The sequence below is a fragment of the Cariama cristata genome, unplaced genomic scaffold (assembly GCF_000690535.1).
Source record: "Cariama cristata isolate BGI_N322 unplaced genomic scaffold, ASM69053v1 scaffold11359, whole genome shotgun sequence".
Classification (NCBI taxonomy): domain Eukaryota; kingdom Metazoa; phylum Chordata; class Aves; order Cariamiformes; family Cariamidae; genus Cariama; species Cariama cristata.
The window spans coordinates 285-22,078 of record NW_009636412.1 but is presented as its reverse complement, the minus strand read 5'-3'; the positions used below and the strand labels follow the sequence as shown (position 1 = coordinate 22,078).

The 21,794-nt window shown below is 43.6% G+C and overlaps 1 protein-coding gene across 1 annotated transcript; it reads right to left on the bottom strand.

The window, feature by feature from the left end:
* Nucleotides 1-4,640: 4,640 nt before the first annotated feature.
* On the bottom strand, nucleotides 4,641-21,237 carry LOC104167602 (ligand of Numb protein X 2-like). The gene is made up of 9 exons (XM_009707908.1): nucleotides 20,849-21,237; nucleotides 18,016-18,242; nucleotides 16,384-16,580; nucleotides 14,695-15,063; nucleotides 12,106-12,285; nucleotides 10,989-11,163; nucleotides 10,606-10,816; nucleotides 6,030-6,188; nucleotides 4,641-4,806 (listed from the first exon to the last, which is right to left on the bottom strand). The coding sequence occupies exons 1-9, from the start codon at nucleotides 21,235-21,237 to the stop codon at nucleotides 4,671-4,673; spliced, it is 2,043 nt and encodes a 680-aa protein (XP_009706210.1). The 3' UTR covers nucleotides 4,641-4,670.
* Between the last annotated feature and the right edge of the window lie 557 nt (nucleotides 21,238-21,794).

The window sequence follows — 21,794 nt, the reverse complement described above, 5'->3', positions numbered from 1 at the left end:
GTTTGCCCTCATGGGTTTGGCTTACTTCTATTTGGTTGTCACCAACACTCCTGTGCAATGCATTCCTTCCCCCTAGATCTCAAAATAAATTCAGTCAAATTCCAAAGTTTGTTTGGACTTAGTATTGGTTGGGGAGGGTGGCAACAGAGATGTTTCTGGGTGGGCAGAACAGGGGAAATAATTTTGAGGGTTTTTGGTATGTCTAGTGCTTAGGATACTGCACTTCTGTTTGTGTGAGTCAACAACTGTCTCATTTTTAAGTGTCTTCCACTATTTTGACTTGTTATTTAAAACTGTCTTAAGTCTTTGCCCTAAAATAACATGGTTCTGAAATATTACATATTTTTTTTGTATTGTAATCTTGCAAGTCTGAGTGTCATGTGAAGCTTGCAACCTTAGAGACTTGAGCCAGTATAGCACTATGATAACAGTTTATATGCTATGACGGTGCATTTCATGAGTCGTTAACTGCAAAACCTGTGGGGAGAAGAAGAGTGGGGGTTTTGTTTGGGTTTTTTTGTTTTAATGTCGCTTTTTAAATGCGCTTTGAGATCATGGGAAACGTGTGTGCACTGAACCAGGCTTGAGTATTCCTCCCTCTGCAGCCATGTCAGAGTTCAGTAGAACACGACGGTTTAGGAATCCAGCGTCTCTCATCGATCGCCTGTTTGGGCATCAGACGAGGGCAGCGGTGCCTTGCTGAGAGGCGAGCTGCAGGAATCCCTGCTCCTGGCGCTGAGCAGGTGGAGCTGGCTGGAAACCTCCTGGCACGCTTCTCCTGGGGTCAGGGTGGTGGCTTTCGGCTGGGATTGCCCGATCGCTTTCAGGAACCTGGCATGAACCTGCTTTTATCCGGTTGTGGTGTGCGCAGAGGAGAAATCAAAAGAAAACTGGTTAAGAGTCAAGAAGGCTTGGTACGTGCCCCTTGGAAACACACGTGTCTGCAGTGCAGTGACAAATGGGCCCACCCTCCCTGTCCAGAGCACAGGCTCACTTGCGTGACAGGGGAGTGTCAAGTGGGAGAAGGGCCAAGCATCCTTGCCTGTGCGTCCGTAAAGAGCCTGGCTTCTGTAATCATGAAATCTGGTATTTTTTTTTCCAGGACATGCACTCTGAAATTGCTAGGGCACCTGGCACCAAAGGAAGGGCCAGGCAGTGTCCCCCAGACCAGTCTGAGCTGGTTTTTGCATGTCTTGAATCAGGGGAAAATGCTGGCCAGAGTTTTGCGCTAAGGTAAGTCTAGGGTTTGGCCCCCAGTCAGTAGTATTTCTTCCATTTTTTGCATACTAAGGTGTATGTGGTGCCTCTCCATGGGTGGCTAGAGCTATTCTGCATCCGCTCCCCTATTCGCTTGCTCTGTTTGTGGCAGTGACAGAAGCTGCTCAACCTGTAAATAGGCATAATTAACGGTGATCACAGCCGGTCGGCGTCCCTCTGCGCTGGGCTTAGTGATGGTGGGGAGGGAGAATCTTGTATTGATAAAGCAGTGCTGCATCTTCCTCTTGTGTTTTTGGGATGTTTTTACAGATGGACCCAAGTCCTTCACTGATGTTAGCAGGCTTACGCTGCCAGAAGCAGCTGTGAATTTAAGGGAAATAGTTTGAAATAGTTTTATTTTAATGAAATAGAGATGAAATGTTTGCCTTTAATGTATTAGAGAAGTCCAAAGGTGGGGCTTTGGAAATAATCTCTACTTGCATCAGGTAACTACTGCAGGTTTCATGGTTGTGTTCCCTGGGGGTACTGAACAGTGACTCTAAGAATTCTCAGGACAGAGGCCAGTTCGTGGGCTGGTGGCATCAGTGCTGGAGCATTACTGAGTGCAGAATGGGCCAGGTGCCGAGCATCGCTGAGAGGGTGAACTTCACAGCCAGAGATGAGCCCTTGCACAAGTCTCATTATGCAAGTGCCAGCCAGCTTAGTGTGGAGAGAAGGTGCGAGGCATCTTGGGGAACCTCCAGCAGGTCCTTCAGCTCCTGACAGTATGCAATAGGCACTGCGTTAAGGAGGAGAGAGGCTAACTTCATTACAGTTGTGCAGCATATAGTTAGTGGCGATGATGTCTTTCTCCCAGACCATCAGACGCTGCCATTCCAGTCAGGGATGTTTTGTGCTGCCTGCACTGCAGTAGTAGAAATCGCAACAAAAGCTAACCCAGCCCCCAGCCTGGACATGCAGTTCCTCTGGGAGCAACAGCGGCAGCCCCAGCCTTGCCTCTCAGTTGCTGAGCTGTGCAGCACACCAAATCGGGGAGTTAAGCCTCGTTAAATAAAGCTTTATTTATTCCCTGGGTTAGATTTTCAGTCTAGCGCACAGGCACTAGTGGGCTGTGGCCAGCCTTGCAGTCAGGAGCAGGGGCACAACCGAGGGGAAGGGCGTGGGGGATTTATTTTTGTTCAGGTTTTTTTTTCCCCAGTCACAGCATATTTCAGGATAGTCCAGCCCCTTTCCTGGGGGAAGCAGAAGACCATGACACTATTTCCTGCCTCACGAGGTCAGTTTTTTGGAGAAGTGTCTGTTGTTGAGGTGACCTATTTTGGGGGCATTAGCTGATACACTGGAAAGAAAGGTTAAAAAAACCACCTAGAATACATGTTTTTCAGTAATATTACAATAATTTATAAAGGCATCAAAACAAATTCAACATCTATTAACAAGCTGATCTTGGAAACAATACTTAAATTACTAGGACATTTTGGTGAAGTTGAAGGCACCTTGAAACAAGATGGAGAAACAGTAAAAATCATGCTGCCTTCTTGCAGCATCCTCTTCATTTAAATACTGTCTGACCACCAGCTGCATGGCTTTTTCCTACTCTACTTTATACAAGTGACATTTGGTACTACCTCTCTCTATCTACATAAATATTTACTGTTCCATACTAGGCACAGATTCTGCACTTGATTGGAAAAAGAGACAAAAATCGCTTCAGGTTTTTCTGTTCCTTTGTGTCAGACAGAGCTTGAGTGACTGGTTTTCCACAGGCATCTTTTCTGACTTCTGAATTATTTTTCTCCCAGTATTCAGTAGGAACAGCAGGAAAAATGGCCCCAGAGCCCAGCTGGCCACGCACTGTTTCTGCTGTCAAAGTCCACAGCAGTATTTATCGACCAAACAAAGAGGCCACACCGTGTGCTGGGGAAGCATTTGTGATGATTGGATCCTAAGCTATTTCTGTGTAATAGGCTCTGATAACAGGCCCTGCTATATACTGCCTTAAGCCAACAGCCAAAGGAAGTGAAGTCACTCTGTGTGTAAACAATTAAGTCATCTAGCAAGGAACAATTCTACTCTGCAGTAATAGCTAATTATGAAGTAGCCAGCACTAAGAAAAGCACTGCTTAAGACAATACGGGCACTTACCTGCAGTCAGTTTACTACAACGAGGAATTAAACATTCATTCTAGGTAGCATTCTTACAGGGGAGAGAAACTCCTTGGATTCTTAAAATCTGAGCTGGCCCCAAAAAAGGTACAGCAGAAATGGCGTAAGAGGAGAGAGATCTCTCAATGCAACCTGGTTTGAAACAGATCACGCGAAGATACAAGGAGTCTCCTGCATACCTTTCCCATCTCATGTAATTTGTTGCATAAATAAGACAGCCTGAGCGAGCCGCCTTTGAGCTCTCCCTGCTAAGCAGCTGGCTGCATGGCAGCGATCTCCTCCAGAGCTGGGACGCCCCTCAAGGGTGCTCCTCGAGGCTGAGAGACCTTTCACCAACAGCAGATCTTTGGTAAGCGACCACCATTGTGCATAACTTTGTATTATGGTAACTTTGATTTGTGTTGTGGTAACTTTGATTCATTGTTATATCCCTTGTGCAGTAAGTCAGAGTGAACCTTGCCATCGAACTTTGTTAAAGTTGCACTTTTACAACATCGTATTTTGATTAAACCACTTTTGCTGATACCTTTCGCAGTGGTTCTTTAAGCGGTCTAAATCGCCCGTTTGTGACAAATCGGTATATTTGGCAGGATCCTAAATCAGGATTTGCGACAGCTACCTGGTGATAGGACCTCCATACAGGTCAACACAGCTCCCCTGTGCTAACCTACCACCTCTTCAGCTGTCAGCTGTGAGAGTTGCAATTGGTTTTTTAATGTATAAACACATTCATTGGGTTTCAGTAACCTAAAATATCAAGACTGGGGGCTATAGGAACTGCTTAATTGGGTCCACATCCTTACAGTTTTAGTAGTGGCTTTTAAAAGCATGTATAAAATGACTCGGTGTCCAAAAATGGCAGTCAGAGATCAGTAGATACCGGTATTAAACTAGCAGGGGCAATTGGACAGCCATGTCTGGTTTAACCTGTTCAAAATATTAAATGGAAAGCAGAGCCCTAAAATTGAAGAAAGCACCTCAAAGGCAATTTGTAGAGAAACACTGGAAAAAGAGCTTTCTCTGCAACACCAATCCTAAAGAGCTTTAATGAGCCCAGGAAGCTACAACAACTGTTGTTTGGATTAACTCTTTCTTTGAATCCAACAACCAGATTTGTTGATGACCTCAGTACAGTAAAGAAATGTTTTCTGCTAAAAGTCTTCCATGGCAACACACGGTGTAGCAAGAGGTCAGCATTCCCTCCGTTTTTTGGTCACATGTTTAGTTTTGTGTGATGGCCAACTGATATCCGATACCTGAAACTGTTGCGGGTTTTGTTTGAACTTTCACACAAGGCTTCCTGGCCAGGACACCACAGTAAGCGTGACTTTGTTCCTTTGCTCCTTCAGCATTGGGATTAGTTCCGAGTTGCTCATTCCTATCGCTGGCACTCCATTTACTGCCACTATTTCATCTCCGCACCTAATCAGAAGACAGGAAACATGCTTGTCAGGACTTAATTATTAACACTGCACTGTAGGACCCCCCAGGTCATACAGCCCACCCTGAGCCATGATCATCAATGCCTTGTTGAAGCAACTTCTTCTCTTCTGAGTCAAAGAGGGCAAGTGAAAAAGAGGACACTGCTGGTACTTGGGTGACAGCAGCCAAGGTCACCAGGAGCATGATCAGCTGGCCAGTCAGCAGAGGGAAAAGTTATAGAAAACAAATTTGTGCTGATAAACACACTCATCACCATGGTCTCTGCTACAGCTACTTGACTAGCAGTGACCAAGGTGAAGCGTTCAGGAGGCTGAAGCATGCTGTCACACTGTAGCTGAATACAATAGACATGCTGGAGTCCTGCTTGACCTGCCCACCCCTGTGGCACCCCAAGCTGTCTTCTGAGCAGTTGTGCCGTTCAGCTGTGATGAGGTGAGGTGCTAAAGCCGGCCAGCTGCCTTCCTGGTGTCTCGGGGAAAGTGCATTGCTGTCCTAGCACTCAAACAGGAACCCAACTGACCCCAGTCCTCCCACCAAGGCTCTGACCCAGCTCTGGTCTTTCACACCACTTTCAGGGGAGTGAAGCCCAGCTCCCTACACCAAAACTATGTCCCCTGCAATGCAGCAGCCTTGCTTTTGTTTTTTTTACAGTCCTGCACTTGCAGCCTGCTGCATGCTTGCTGAGAAGGCAGCTCTGTTGGTTCCCAGAGATAACACTGCAAGAAAGTTCTGTGGGGTCCTCTGGCTCCAGTATTCACTCCTCTGCTCACTGTGATTGTGAACAAACAGGTCAGCAAAGCTCAATTTAAGTTCTGTGCACAGGAGGGCTTTTGTTGCTTCCATTGGGATGCTTTTCCTAAATCGGGAGATTTTTTTATACTCTGGGACCTCCAAGATTCATCTCAAACATCTCCTTTCTACTTTTATCTAATTACTCAGTTAAAACCTTTACAGCCGTTTAAATCATAACTGTTGATTCCTTTTAGTTGCACCTTTACAGAGAAACCAGAACACTCGTTAGTGTATGACAAACTAGTGTATGTAACAAACTAACCGCAGAAATGGGAGTCTAAGTTAATCTAAGTGATTAACTTTCAGCTCAGCTAGTTAAAAGGGTAAAAGACAGTCCCTGCACGCTGACGTAAGTACCGATAGTGTTTCTGATACAAACACCAGTGACCTGCAGGGTAGCTCATACGTACTTCAGTTTCCTGTCTCGGAAGGCAGGAGTCCCAGGCACTATGGTTTTGATGAAGAACGGCTGATTTCCTTTGCTTTCTTCAAAGCCTCCAACAATGCTGAAGCCCCAGCTTTCCAGGTTACCTTTACTAAGGACAATATCTTGACAGCAGTGAAGGTAGCTGTGAAGACAGGTACAGTCAAAAACAGAGAAAGCTTATGAGTGTGTTTCAAGGAAAACTGCCTGACCGGGTATTTATGTTTTCCCTTGTGGAAAGCGCAGCACTGTAACAGCCTCACATTTATTTTATTTTCTTAAGGATTTGAGGCAACCCCTTTGCAGGGCATGTTACAGGGGTAATTGTCAAATCTGAAGATGCCAGCCCTTTAGAAACCTTTTCTTGGTATTGTCAGTGCTAGCCGAAGAGTTAACAGAAAATTACCATTCTCTAAAGGGGTTTGTGACCTGAAAGATTCATTAATAACTTCATGAATTCTACTAATGAACATGCAGAGTACTAGTGACACAAACAAGTTAATCATGAACAGCAGTTACACCCATGCAATTACTGAGAATCCAGGTTTTTTTATTCTACCTGTATACTACACACTTGGTACAATGAAGGCATTCAGTAGCTATGTATCACTGATGGAAGGCAAACATAGGAGGTACGGCCACCTTTCTTCCACCAGCTACGAAATCAGTATGAAAGGTCTTTCCTGCAGGACCTACACCCAGGATTGCTGTGTACAGTTAAGATACTGGATTCCTCGGGGAGCGATCACAGGCCACTGTTTTTTGAATGCCAGCCACTGAGGTATGTCTTCTCAGTAAGCCTGGGGTACTCTGCAGTGCTAGGCCTGCCTTGGAGGATGCTATATATAAGCATTAACAGCACTTGCTCCTTGAGTTTGTAGCACAAAGACACGCAAAGCCGTTGCAAGGCATCTGAAAAGGTGTGGCACGGGCACAGGCAAGCATCTCGGGTACTCTGGCTCGCAGTCAGGTTACATTCTGGCACCGAGGCGCTGCCAGAGCTACGCTGTGTGAAACTGCTGCTGATCACCCCACTGAGGTATTCCAGCAGCTAAACTTTTCCTAATAAACGTTTTTGCCTCAAGGGCTTTGCTTAAGCAGTTTGCAGATGAGTTTCAGATTTCAAAAGCCTTCTCAGTTAACTTCTCACTAGGAGAACAATCCAATTATCTACTTTCAAACTGTAATTTTCTTTTGTGTGAGTTCTTCACACATAAATGCCAAAAGACCTGGTATCAGCAAGCTAGAGCTGGAAGAAGAAAACCTCAGAGGTACCACACAAGTGTAAAAACACAGCTATGAGGAACGTATGTGGCAGCTAGTGCAAATAAATAGCCCAGAGAGCAAGAGTGGTAAGTGTTACATCAGCATAGAACGTAAATAAAAACATTAGACACATTCTCCAAGAGCTGGAAAATTTTCCATATGAAAAAGGGGTTGTAGGAAGAGAAACATTAATTTACTAGAATGGAAAATGACTGTGGGAAAACAAGTTAAGACTTTACAGAAAGTAAAGGTGCAAGTTTTATTCTGACAAATGCCCTGCTGAGGTTGCAGTTCTGCATCACTTTCAGAGTTTGTGGCATGCGCTGCTCCAGTGGGGCCAAGGCAGGGAACACCTAACAGTTGTGGCAGAAAGAGCTCAGACTTCATGGAGGCTGGCTTTGGATAAACCTCAAGGAAGAAGGCAAGAGGAAAACTGCTTTTCCAACCCCCAATAATTATCCATAAGGCACACTGTGCAGGGTTACCGTTTTTCAAGAGTCAAAGCTTTTACAGAGAAAAATCTATCTGTAAACTTGGTATTTCTAGTATCTTTAGGATTCAGTGTGCAATAAATTAGGTCACGCACTCCCATCGAACCAGCGTTTTGAGATGGTATTTTATGCTATCAGTAGCTCATATTGATTTAACATAATACTATGAAGAAATCAAGTAAAGTTCCTGTGCTGTCTTTGTGACATACAGTGATGATGATAAACATTCAGTAGCAATAAGTAGTAGCATACAATTAACTTGGAACACTCCCTGCCACCAATTAATACCAAAGCAAAGAATGGAGGAGGAGTAAGTTTGCAAGGGGAGCAGAGCACCCCACAGTTGCAATACAAGACAAAAAATGCAAGAAAGATACCAGCCACCTGGTTCAGTACAGCCAATACGAGTTAGGCCTGAGGTTAGATGGAAAAATATTAACTACACTGTCACTTTTATGGAGATGTTTGTATCTTCATTGGAAGTTTGCAGCACTGGCCATGGTCGGAAGTGGAAGATGCTCCAAGCTTACATACCAAGTGCTGCGGTGGGAAAGTAGCCTTAGGAACACAGAGTTTTTCTTTTAGGAAGAATTGTGACCAAGGTGCTCGTGTTATTTGCTCTGTTACTCAGGGTCCCAAGAAAGGCATAGGACCAGGGCTGTCATCTCTCTCCTAAAACACTTCCGCAACTGTAGTCTGGCTCGTAACCCAAGTTCTGCAGGACGGGCTACAGGGGCTCCACCTTTCAGAAACAGCACATCACAAGTGTGCTGAGATGACAGATGGTATTGGACATAAAGCCACAGATACAGGAATCAAGGCTAGAATTAAACACTGTGGGCTCAAGTGTTGCAATGACTGAATATACTTTCCTTGCCTTGAGCACTAATTTCAACTCCAGTCTTTCAGCATAAAGTTTGGCTTCAAACTAGGAAGAAATACATGCCTTCCTTTAAGGAGGAAAGGATATTTCTGCTGGATTGGAGCAGTAACTGGAAAAAAAAGCTGAACAAAGCCAAAATTGCACATGATATCAGCACCAAGCTTTAAACTTTCACATTGTACTGCAAATGTTTTGGCATTCTGAGGCTATGTCTACTTTAGCAGGGCAGCTCAAAAGGAACAGATTGAGTGAAACAATGGGTGCTGAGGACACAAGGTCTAGTTTTGGTACATTTCAGGGGATTTTCTGTAATCTAGTGTTAGTTACAGCTATTTTCATTACTGGAAACAAGGAAGATTTCTCAGATCCTGAAATGAAATAACCTTGCTTTGTGCCTCCTAACCACCCTCACACCCACAGAAGAATAGCAGACAAATTCAGATGCCTGCATTCAGGTCGGAGTAAGAAAGGAAGACTGAAGAGCAGAAAGGGCATCTGAAATCATTGCTCCTTGCTTCAGTAGCAAGGTACAGTAACAGTCAAATGAAGGGGGGGGCAACATTAATACCAGCAGCAAAAGAATTTCAAGCAATATATTAAATGGCAGGTAATGTCAGTATACTCTTGCAATGAAGGCAGGTGACTGATGAGCAGAGCGGACTCCAGTCGCTGTAGCAGAAAGCATGGTGAAGCTGCAAGCCACCAGACATCTGAATAAACTGGAAAAGGAAAAAGGAGAAAGTACAGCCAGGTTTTGCCTTGCCATACTTCACTGCAGGAGCACTCAGGAGAATCAAACACCAGGCAGCATCTGAGGGTTTGCACTCAGATTTGGGCTATCCAGGCGCAGCTCAGGGCTAGTTCATACTAGGCCTCCACAGAAGAGCCAGGCTGATTCCCTGGGAAGGCAGAGGAGAGTGGTAGGACGGTGCTGAGTACAAGCCAAGTTACAGTCACTCGACACACAAAAGCTACCTTCCTTGGGCTGTTTTGTTTAGCATTTACAGGCTGCTAAGTAACACAAGGGTAACATAACAGAGGCTTTGTTGCTATTTCTTCTTTCAGGTGCCTCAAGAAACAAGGCTGTAAATAATCCGGGCTTCTCACAGAAGAGTTTGCCTTTACTGTTCCACATGCATCTCCTGCACCATCCTCCTCCAGTCAGCTGGAATGACAATAGACTCTACCTTTTGCAGCTGATTTATTTTGATGAAACTGCAAAAGCAAGCAAACCAGAGGTTCACCTCTCCAGGAAGGAGATAGAAATTCAAGCTTTCAAAGCCCCAACACTGTCGTCTGGAACTTACCACATTGCTGCTAAAATCTGTGCTAAGTCTATGGTCCAAAGCTTTGCAGCAGGAAAACTCAATTATTCAGTATCATTTGTGCTTCATGCTAAGGATGACACAATTACAACAGCCAAAAATAATTAGACTGAAAGAATGCCTGCCCCTAACCGAAGTGATCAGTTTAGAAACTATAAAAGAGCACAGAGGTAGCTGTTGGCTTCTGTTACGTGATCCAGAAAGAGCCACAGAGCGATTTCAGTTAATGATATTTTGCAGGGACTGTATCTATGTTGACTATATGTCAAATCAGTGCCTCAAATGCCAGAATGTGTACTTCTTATTTTCTGTGTTAGTTCTCTTAGAAAAAAAGGTTTTCAGGAACTTCTGAAATACAGTTACTGTCCAACAGAAGTGGTGGAACAATGGACCACACCATAAAAAGCAGTGGAAGTTTCTTATGCATTTGTTATACTGTGATGTCGTTGACAAATAAGGCGTTCCACCGCCTTAGAGCTAAATGAGAATACCAGTAATGCTTCCAAGTCAACCAACAAAGCAATCAATTTCTAGTGTCTGAGTGAAAGTCAACTCTGTGATTGAACATATTTCTATACAGTCACTGAACAAACATACCTAGGCAATCCCAGCCACGTGATCCAGAGGGGAGACCAGCTGAATCCTTGCTCCTTGATGTCCAGAGATGGCTCTGTTGAGTTCAATGAAACGATTTCCAAGGCTTTCAGTACAACTGAGTGAGAAGCTGCATTAGATTTCAGTGCTGAGACAGCTTCATAGTAGTTCAGATGAGTCAAATCAATACCATTTATGCTCAAAAGTACATCTCCTGTTGATTAAATAAGATAGGATTATTACAGACCTTTTGCTGTGAAGTCCATTTCTGCCTCAAGGTCTGACATGGAACCCTGTTTCCAGCCTCACTTTAGTGTCCAAGTCCAACTTTCACTGAAAAAAAAAAACCCAGTTCCTAAAGGATAAAGAGTCCGAGAGCTCCTTACCTCGCTTGATTCTGCCATCCCTGAAGAGGCATCCGATGGGCTGCACACTTGTGACATATATAGGGAGTTTGTTTTTGTTATCCCTTCCACCTCCAATTGTTATTCCTAAAGATTCCTTTGGTTCTTTTTTTATTGCAACTGTCTTTTCATGACTCACATATCCCTGAGGTAAATCCTACAAAGGAATGACAGTACAAAATGCAGCTTCATTAACGCAATGAACATGAGAAGCCCAGATCTAGAAAAAAAAATAACAGAACATCTTGTATCTTTAATCCAGAACATTTCAGCAATGTTGCTGGATGACAAAGTCAGCTTCTCATGTACTTGCTCTAGGTAGAAATACTACCCTGTACTTCCAAAGTAGCAGCACCACAACTGATGTCACATTCATTTGCTGTAGGGAGATGCTCACTCTGAGGAGAACAATTTTGCACTGAAGAACAAGCTATGAACTCATTTCAAGGCCATTCATATCAAGCAATCAACTTCTCTCTGACTATTACTAAATGTTTAGGTTGCAGTGAAAGCACACATTATAGCACATGCTGTAGAAACAATTATGTAAATGCTATGCTAGGATTTAAATCAAGGAACCACACTCCAGCCATTTATGAGAGCTACTCTACTAAACTCCAGAGACGTTTAAACACAGAAGCCTAAGCAGTTGTAGCAAGTTTTCTCACTCAAATGGAAGTTCCAAACATAGAGCAAATCTCTCTTGGTATAACACTGGCAATTCTCCTCATGCTCATACTGTTTCTTATGATACGCAAATGGATGGCAGACGCAACACTGAAGTCACAGGAGCACTACAGTGTAATTTGTGTAGTTTCTACTTCTGTACCATGAAGCCCTCTAGTTCCAAACCAGAAGCATAACTTAGTGTCATTGTGCAATACTCTGAACGTGTTGTGCTTGATGAATGTTGAGAAGCAAGTCCCAAGAGTCTCACAGGTAGTAAATTTTCCATTGCCCTTTCCAGACAAGAAAGGATTAAACACTGGTTCCGCATCAACATTAGAGACGTTTGAAGAAATTTTGACATGTTTTTTCCCCTGTATGATAAATCGCTATCACAGAGCAAACATAATAGATCTGCTAGAGCAAAACTTACCTTCTGGTAGTTAGATTTTCGTCTGTAGTGATTCTGGTCTAGTCGTCTTCGATGGTGCACTGGGCTTCCTCCATTACTACTGCTGCTGCTGCTATTTGATGTGCTGCCATCTTCTACCGGGTCTGACAGCTGTACGCCTGGCTGCCTTAATATGACAAAGTTCACTCTTGATTCAGTGGTCTGTCAGGAGAAACAAGAAGATTGTAAATAAAATAGATAGAAAAATAAATAAGAAATTAGGGACGGCCCTTAACATTTTCTTGTGGAGAGAGAAGGGTTGGCATTGGTTTCTACAAAGGGTCTGAAACAGGGCTATGCAATGTGGTGCAATGTTTTTTGTGAAGAGCCACAGAATCCTATCGTGAAAAGAAAAAAGGAATTAGCAAATGTTAGTAAGAAGGAACAGGAGTAAAGGCAGGCTTCACTCATGCCTCCCTTCCCGACAAATGCCGAACAAGAGAAAGTGGAAAGGGATGATTAATTCCTCCACTTCAGTACAAATAACCAAAATAGCACATTGTGTTGAGATACAAAATGAACAGAGCTAGAAGGCTGACTGGTCCACACGATGGATGACCGTGATACGAGTACCAGATGCTTTTTCTTTTATTGTACAGAAACTTGTTAAAGCTCTTTTCCTCCCAGCTTATGTACCACATCTATTGTTCAACATCTCCCACCCATTTTTTTCCCAGAGCACCTGAAGACATGACCTTTTGTCTGAGATTGCTGCCAGTTAAACACTTAACCAGCTCTATGTCTGGCCTTGGCAGAACTACAGGGAAAGTATTCACTATTGTTACTGCTCTTCTGATTTGGTTTGTTCTTTCAGATAATTTGACAAAACCTTGTTGTGAAGGACTCCATTGGGGTAAGGCGTATGTGTTTACTTGGGGCATTTCCTCCAACAGATGAGAGAAGTAGGGTGGCTGCTCTCACTTCTTGTCATGGAACCCTGTTTCCCTGGTGCCACAGCACCCTGGCAGCAGTGAATTCCCTGGCCTTGGAAGAGGGACTACATCAACTGTTTGGTTTTGGGGTTTTGTTGTTTGGTTTGGTGGGGGTTTTCTTTCTTTTTTTTTCTTGTCTTTTTTTTTTTTTTAAACTGGTACTGGAGAGTATTGTTTTCTGAAACATAATTTAAAAGCCTCTTGCCTCCAATGTCACTCCAGAGAGAGCAATTTTTTTTCCAGCCAAGTTTGCACATATCCATGTCTTCATAAAATATATTGTAAACATTGTGCCCTAAGATGGGGATTTGCCCTCCCCTTCAACCAGAAGTACCAGACTATGTACAGTATGTATGGCTGTGCACAGAGGCAGCTGTAAATGTTACTTTACAGTACAGGTAGAAGGACTCTTTTCTGCAAATGATTTGCAATCAAAATTAAAATTACATTTAACCAAGAATTTGAATTAGCCCTCAGAAGAAGAGATAATGTTTGGAAGACTGTCACAGTTTTACACAAATGTCACTTCAAAAGGAATTCAATCCCCAAACCTAATGCAGCTGGTTCTGAGACTTCGGTTACTGATTTCAGTGGGATCAAGAAAGAGATCCTCGTATGGGAGCTGCGTTTGCACATCACAACAGAAATACAGCAGCACTTGTGGGATGCGAACAAGATTCTAAGAGGCCATAGAATGGAATGACATATATCACATAAAAAAGGATCTCAATACTGGAACTCTGCTCGTTCTCTTCTTTTCTCCCATGCCACTGTACTCCTCTGCTGATTACCAGGAAGAGAACTGGCTCTCCCTCACTGCTGACCTCAGATCCTTTCCAGGATATAAACAATACGTGATGAGATGTATTGTGTCAGGATCTTCAGATAAAACCAGAAACTGGAGGTCATCGCCCAGGGAGATAAAGAATTTAAACTGAACTACATGATATCTACTGCACAGGTAGCAATCCTTAATCCTTAACCACAATTCCTTGCCCACTCCTTTCACCAAAACATTTGGCATGCTGCCACAGGAGCACATTCCTATTGTGCAGGGAAAGACCACCTCTCTTCTACCCATTTAGTATTTTGGAATGTTTTTTGCTTCAGGTGCCTCATATTGTTTTCTAGACTCCCTTCCCAAATACAGGTAAAACTGGGAAAGAGGGCTTCAAGTCAGTCAACAGGGTTCTGTTCTGTGCTGCCAGCCTGTCACTCCTCCCAGCAAACACCTTCAGTTTGACTGACTGAAGCACGAAAGGCTGTCCCAATCTCTCCTTGTCTCTGCTGCCTGCATCTACACAATGCATACAAATATTCACTGCAAGAAAGGTTCTAAACACCACACCACAAAGGAGATCCAATTATCTTAGCTGAACTAAAGCGTCATGAGCAACTGCCTGACTTCAGAATTGTCAGAGATGACTCATGATGGATTCCCACTCTTCATGTTTATCTTCATTTGGAAGCGGTGCTTCCCACACGTCCACAGGGAAGTCTCTTTCCCAAAGAGATATTTCAGGGAACGCAGTTTGCTCTAGTGTGTTCTGTTAGCCCTTGGGTCAGAACAGGAGCCCTGCCATCAACACAGACAGCTGCAGAGTCATTCACCATACGACCTCACCATGTCATAAATTACCTGGATTATCTGCGCAGCTGCCTCAGGTGTTCCTTGCCTCAAATCCTGGCCATTTATTGACAGGACTCTGTCATTCCGACTCAGCTTTCCATTTTTGGCTGCCAAACCTCCCTCTAACAGATCTAGAATAAAAATCCCTGCCTCATCTGTCTTCCTGATCAGTTTGATTCCCAAGGGTTCAGATCGGTCTCTCTTTATCAAGGTAACATGGATCACTTCCCGATTTGTAGCAGAAGTGGAATCCTGCTGTGCAGTCTTATTGGAAAAACCCTTCTCCTGCAGGACCATGAGGTGGAGAACAGGACCTGGGTGGCGCAGGAAGGAGACAGCTTGGCAGTGAGTCACACTGCTGATGTTGACACCATTCACCTAGAAAGACAAACAAACCAGAGTCACTAATCAGAACCTACATTATTTAGGTGCTGTCCACAGTGCAGAACATCACAAAGTTGGAGACAGGATGTACGACTCCCTGCACAATGCTGTGACTGAAGCAGCTGCTTCTGATGCACAGTAGAGAGCAGTTTTCTAAAAAAGAATGCAGAAGAAAGCAGATGAAATTAGACCATAATTGATGGTGAATAGCTGAGGACAGGGGCAAGACAGGACAACTCACATAACTAACAAATCTGAAACTGCAAAATGTTAAATGGTTACATCCGCCCCATGGCAGTAGAGAACTGCTTTCCCTTAACTTCCAGTGTTCAATACACACTTGGAGGAGAAGACTCAAATTGGAGACTACCTATCCTCACTTTTAAATTGAGGAGTGGTCCATAGTCTACAAGGTTCTGGAATCATCAGTCTAATCATGCTTTTACCAAGGTAACTCTGAGAAGCTACTTTTCACTTTGTCTGTTGTCGCATGAGACTGTGCAGCCTTCTTTTAGGATGCTAATAGGGCTACAAGTGTAGGGACCTGCCCTATTTACAGCCCAGCCAAGACTGAGACATGTACAATTCAAATGGATAAAACAGAAGTTACAGTCTTGGTCTACCTAAGAAACCAACTTGGAGATCTTATCGGCCATTTGTGCATGTGGGGCTGCCAGTCCTCACTGAAGTTCACAGTCCAACAGAATAATTAGGTGTTTATGGATTGCCAAATGATTGGGTAGCCATAGCTGGGAAGTGCTAACAGTTCTCGCTGCATGTAGGCCTTACTGCTGCATACAAGCTCCTGTTGCCTTGACTAGCCCACTGCCATGCAGCGTGATTAATCTGGAAACTAAATCTGACCGTAGGTCAGCATGGTATGAGGTTGGTGCTCTTTATTACTCACATTACATATCTGATCCTTACTTCAAGTCGTAAGGTCTTAAACTTTGGACCAGCCCATTGAGAATATGCAGCTTAAGCAACACGGTAGAGCAAGCAATTATAAGACTTCCTAACTACAGCAGAGTCCTTTGGAGAGAAATGGTTCTACTGGGTGATATTTATCAGATAGAAATCTTTTTACTTTATCCAAAATGGTCTAAATTTCTCTCATACATGCATGGTAAATATGACCTCAAAAGTCTGCTTCTCAGCCCCAGCAGGTACACAATGCTACTGCCACACAAGTCTGACCAGTGCTTTAAAACTATCAGCTGTAGAGGTTTCCCAGTTTTTTTAGGCAACTCTCTTCCCCCAGTCCTCATCTCAAGTCAAGAAAAGCAATGGGACTACCAGTGGGGTTTTACATACCTCAAGAATATGGTCCCCAGGTGCTATTCTTCCATCTGCAGCAATGACAGAATCCCGCAAGACTTCCTGAACAACTATGTTTCCTAGCGGGGTGTCTTTACCCCCAACTATTCTCATCCCTAGCTCTTCCTCTGGGTCTTCTCGGTGAATTTCAATTGTGGTTGTTTCAGCCACAAGACTAGTTCTCTGAGGAAGGTCTGCTTGTGGAAAATGAAGAGAAAAACCAACACATTAATAGAATTTTCCTTCAGATAGCACCACAAGATTTGTAGCATTGGCAGGTTGTGTTCAAAGGAGCATCTGGAGGGAAAGCAGCTATCAGGAGAGGAAAGAATAGGTCAGATTAAAAGTTTTAAAAAGCCCTGTTTCTTTACAGCTTCTGCAGAACGTTTCCTCATCTTCTCCTAGCTTATGGCAAAATTAAACTCTTTCATTATTATTTCTTGAGTTTTATCAAAGGGCAATCAGTATGTTTCACTTACTATTTAGAGATTTATTTTTCTACAGTGATAGCCGGCCTACGAGAAGTGCACACATAACAAATGCCAGTTTCCACCATGCCCATTAGAAAAGAGGACTACTGAGCTGTAATTACTGGTCTGCTGTTGTGGTGACTTTACCAGAGGCAGCTCACTCCAACTTCCCTCCTCTAATTTCCTTTCCTCCTCTTTTCCCATCTCCCCTGTAGAACAGGAGTAATGTCTACCTGTTTCACAGCATACTGAAGACTAAGCAATGCTTCTCAGACACTTTGAAGATGAAAGTCGTTGTTAGCAAGTTGTATTAAATGTACCAGTACTGCAACATTTAGGCAGGCCCAGCGCTCTAATGAAGCCAAGCGCACCGGCTGTCAGGGTGAAGTGCAGTTGTCACACAAGAGATGCAAAACCTGCCCTAAGTGTACTTTGGGAAAAAGCCAACACAGAAGTAAACTGACCTGTGTATTAACTCTGTCACAAGCACAACAGTTGCCAGCTCCAGTGCCTGCACGCTTGGAAACTGAGACTAACTTTGACACAAGGCACAGAGGATTTCTAAGCTGCTGCCTTCCAACAGGAGTTAGGACAAGCAGTTCTATACTGAAGTGGAGATGGTTACTTTTATCTGCAAGGGTTTCATAACTGACCATTAATCCAAAAACTAAGTTATGCTATAAAAACACACTTCCTGCACACCATTAGGGAGGTACTGACCACTCCAGGAAACTAACTGTATATTTAACTTTCTCAACAATATTGAGAAGAAGCTGGAACATTTCCTAATTACTAATTATTTGGCTTCTGCAAGTGCTTTAAGTGCTCCACGTTCACATTGACAGGCATTGCCTTTGTTTCTGCAAAGAATACTGCAAATATTCACTGCAGTCTAACAGATTCTCCAAATTGTTTTGCACAGACAGTTTTGTGCTTGTGAGCAGATCCTGCCACACCTGATGCACATGAACGCATCGCCCTTCTGCTCAAGGACAAGCTGAGGAAAGAGATTGCTCCTATGGCTACTAATGGCTGAATAGCATTGAGGATATCCAAGAATGTTGGGGACACTTTAAAAATTGAATTGTCTGAGATAATTACCTCATTTTTATATGATAAAAGGTAATTACATCATTACATTTCTGTATCAAACTCTCACCTTCTTCAGTCTCCTCAAAAGCTGGATTAACCAGTCCAGGCTCTGCAGTCCCTAGCGATACCACAGCAGCTGCAGAGCTTTCTGCCACAAGTGACGATCCTCCGTTTGGTACCTCTGAGTCCTTGGGTGTGTTTGTCTCCACCTTGGCAGAAGAATCTTCCTTGCCTTTGGAAATGGGATTCTTTTTCCGCTGTAGTTCAGATTTGTATTTCTTGAAACCAGGACACCTAGAGAGAGATTGTCAGTGACTGTAAGTGGCTAGTCCGCCTGCGTGGTTAACCCAGCAGATGCAAGCTCTGACTGACAAAGGTATGTGAAGAAGCATGTTCAAGATCTCATCAGCTGCAAAGCTTGTATCACAGGTGCTAAAATTTATTCTCATTTGACCTTCAGCTTCTACTTGTACTAGTATCAGCTTAAGAATGGGCTTGTTATTTTATTACTTTCAAAATCATTAAGCAAATTATTTAAAAAAGGAGAATGTAACAGGAACAGGGGTCTCCCTTGCTAAACATTTACCTGGCAAACACTCGATGGAGAAAACAATACCTCCGAAAATACAAGCAAATACTTAGCTCTGACCTTTTAGAGATGACTACGAACTGTATCTTTGTGCAAAAGAAGTGGCTCAAGTTTCAAGCTCAGCCTTGAACTAGGCTTTGTTTTTAACAAACCAGTAACATGCAAGAGCAGCAAGTGAGGCTTGCTTGGTTTTTTTTTTTTTGGTGAATGAGACCTGACCCTCAGTTGGCACTCCACCTCCAATCCATGCAGGTGATGGCTCTACTTGAATGGTTGCAATTTAGACTTTGTAATTCTACTGACTGCTCCCCACATGGAGGTTCAAGAAGTAATTCCACATCCAACAAAATGCACTCCATATGCAGCTACCCCACAGCCAGCCTATGTCGGAAAAATGAGTGAGTAAAAACAAGCTTTTTTATCAAGAGTACTTGTAAAAAAAAGGTGGCAGGCGAGGAGGGTGATGAATGCAAAAGCATCACTTTCAGAGACTTGAGTATTATTGGGTGTTTACCAGAGTCACTTTTCAAATTAAACTCGACTATTTACATTCTGGCTAAACAAGTCTCATCCCAGTATTACTCCCTCAGTTTATTCCTAGTCATTTATTCTCCAAGCAGTAAGATGACCCTGAAACTTAAAGACAGGAGCTGATTGACCCACTTGTGCACATGTCCCTCTTAAGATACCGAGAAACAAACTCATTTTGCAAAGGGCAGAGAAATCCCCCAAGTTTCTAGACACTTCTTATTTCCTTAAGTCTCCTGCTGCCAGCTAATCTCACTTAAAACTAAAAAACAGGAACACCCAAATCCCGGTGTAATTTTTTTCCTCCCTCTTTTTTTTTTTTAATTTTTCATTCAAACTATGCTCACGACCCAGGTGAAATAGCCTCAATTTTTAGAACACACCCTCCTCAAGGAAGATACAAAGAACTATGAAATGTATAAGAGAATGATACAGTTTCCAGACAGGTCTCCAATGTAAACATTTAAGGGTGCCTCCCTCTTCTATGTTTAACTCCTATGCCAGAGGGATTACCAAGTGACAGAAGTTTACTGATAGCAGGGTAGATTTACAGAGTGGAGAGGAAGGCCCAGCCTTGGTATGGGCCATGGCCCCAGCTGCACAGCTGGGCAGCCCGATCCCTGCAGTCGAAGTATTCAGCCCTGCCTGATAACGAGCAAGCAGTACAAAGAGGTAGTTCAAGAAAAAGGACATGATAAGCTTCCACAGATGGAGGGAAAGGGGCACACAAGCATCTTCTGTCACTTCCTCTGGTTCTAACACAAGCTCTGAGCTCATGGGTACCAAAGACGAGCAAGATTTGCAAGGATATGTCCTTGGCTGGAACCGCAAAGGTATCCTAAGCGTAACTGTTCTCTGCCCACTGGTTGACCTATTTTTAAAATAGGTCATTGCCACAAAAAGCTACAACATAGCTGAAGGGAAACAAGCCTGTTGCATTTCTTATTGCCCACTGAAGGTCTGCTTCCACCTGCAGCAGGGCTTGTACTTAGCTCCCTTCCCTGCAATCATTAACTAGGTACAAACAAGTGTTCTTCCAAGCGCCACGGCAAGAGCTCTTTGTCACCTGCACTTCTTTTAAAGCTATAAGATTCTGCCTGCCACCAGCCCAACCAGCAGTGGAAGCACCAACACACATCTCTGCTGACCAGTGCAAGAAAAAAAAAAGTCTCCCTTCCTCTGCATATGGGGCGAGGGGGAGGAAAAAAATGGTATTTTTCATTTGCTTCTCTTTCTCAGAAAAAGAAAGAGAGAAGATAATGGAATTATAAGTAGGTGATTCAGCAACTACATAATGTGCAGCTTGGAGGGACTTACATTATTTGGAACAAAGACCTACGTATTGCACATCTTAATTGGACCAATTAAACTGGCAACACTGTATGATCCCTTGCTTCCAGAGTGTTGACTTTGTGCCTGTCTTTCTTCTCTGCGCAAGTGAAACAAGAATAAGCATGTTTGTAATAATTTTCAGAGTCAGGTGCCCCAGATCAAGGCACACAAATGTATATACATTTGATAGGTTTTGTGTCTGTGGACAACTTGCAAGCAAGCACCTCACCCTTCGCCTCTGCAGCACATGTGAGCTGGCCTCCCTAACAGACGCACACACAATTACGCTGTCTTCACCCACCCACCTCTCTGGCCTCACCCTCTGTCATCTCTGGTGTCCCACCTTGCCCCAGTTTAAGAACTGTTCTGAGAATGGATCTTTCTGGTCAGAAGCACAACAGATGGATGGCATTATACAAGGAGCAATAATATAATGTAAATGGGAATGCACCTGTTCTGCAGATGAGCTTCTAGCTCACACCGCTGCATCGTCTGCTGACACTCTGCCTTGAAAGGACAGAAGACAATCAGCTTATCCAACAGGTTTCGTACTAGAAGGCTGGACTTGTGGCACTGCTGGAAAGAGAGCTTTTTCCGATCCATAGGACAAAAGTTATACTCCTGCATGAAGTTTTCGAGGCACTTGAAACAGTACGTGTGTCCACAGGGAGTGTCCATAGGTTGGAGCAGAGGCTGAAGGCAGATATGGCAGATGAGTTCATCGTCCACTTCATCCTGGAAGTTGTAGAGATGATTGTCCAGCAAGAGGTGGAACTGACCGCATTCGCAGCAGAGTTCACTAACTTGGGACGCGTGTTCTTCTGCTACGGGATCAGCCATGATAGCCAGCATCTGGCACTCTCAGCCCAGCAGCAAGGAAACTTGTCACGTAGTAGCTGTCTGAGAGAGGTCCTCTAATGAAAGGGAGAGAGAGAGAGAGATTTCCAGCCAACTGTCCGCTCTAGATCTAGTCAATTAAAAATCAGATTGTAGTCCTGCCTTAAGTTCCCCTCCGGTATCTTCACCCCCACCTACCCCACTTAGGGTTCTTCCTTCCAGAGCAACCCTGTGAATGATCAACCCAGGGATCAGAGAACACAAGGACTTCACTCAGCAAAACGTTTAAGCACATGGAGAAATTGAAGCTTAAATTACTTTACACACACTAGATAAAATCCTGCCAAACATATAAAAGGGAAGGGAAGGGAAGGGAAGGGAAGGGAAACCACGAAAGGAAAGGAAAGGAAAGGAAAGGAAAGGAAAGGAAAGGAAAGGAAAGGAAAGGAAAGGAAAGGAAAGGAAAGGAAAGGAAAAAGAAAAGAAAAGAAAAGGAAAGAAAAGAAAAGAAAAGAAAAGAAAAGGAAAGAAAAGAAAAGAAAAGAAAAGGAAAGGAAAGG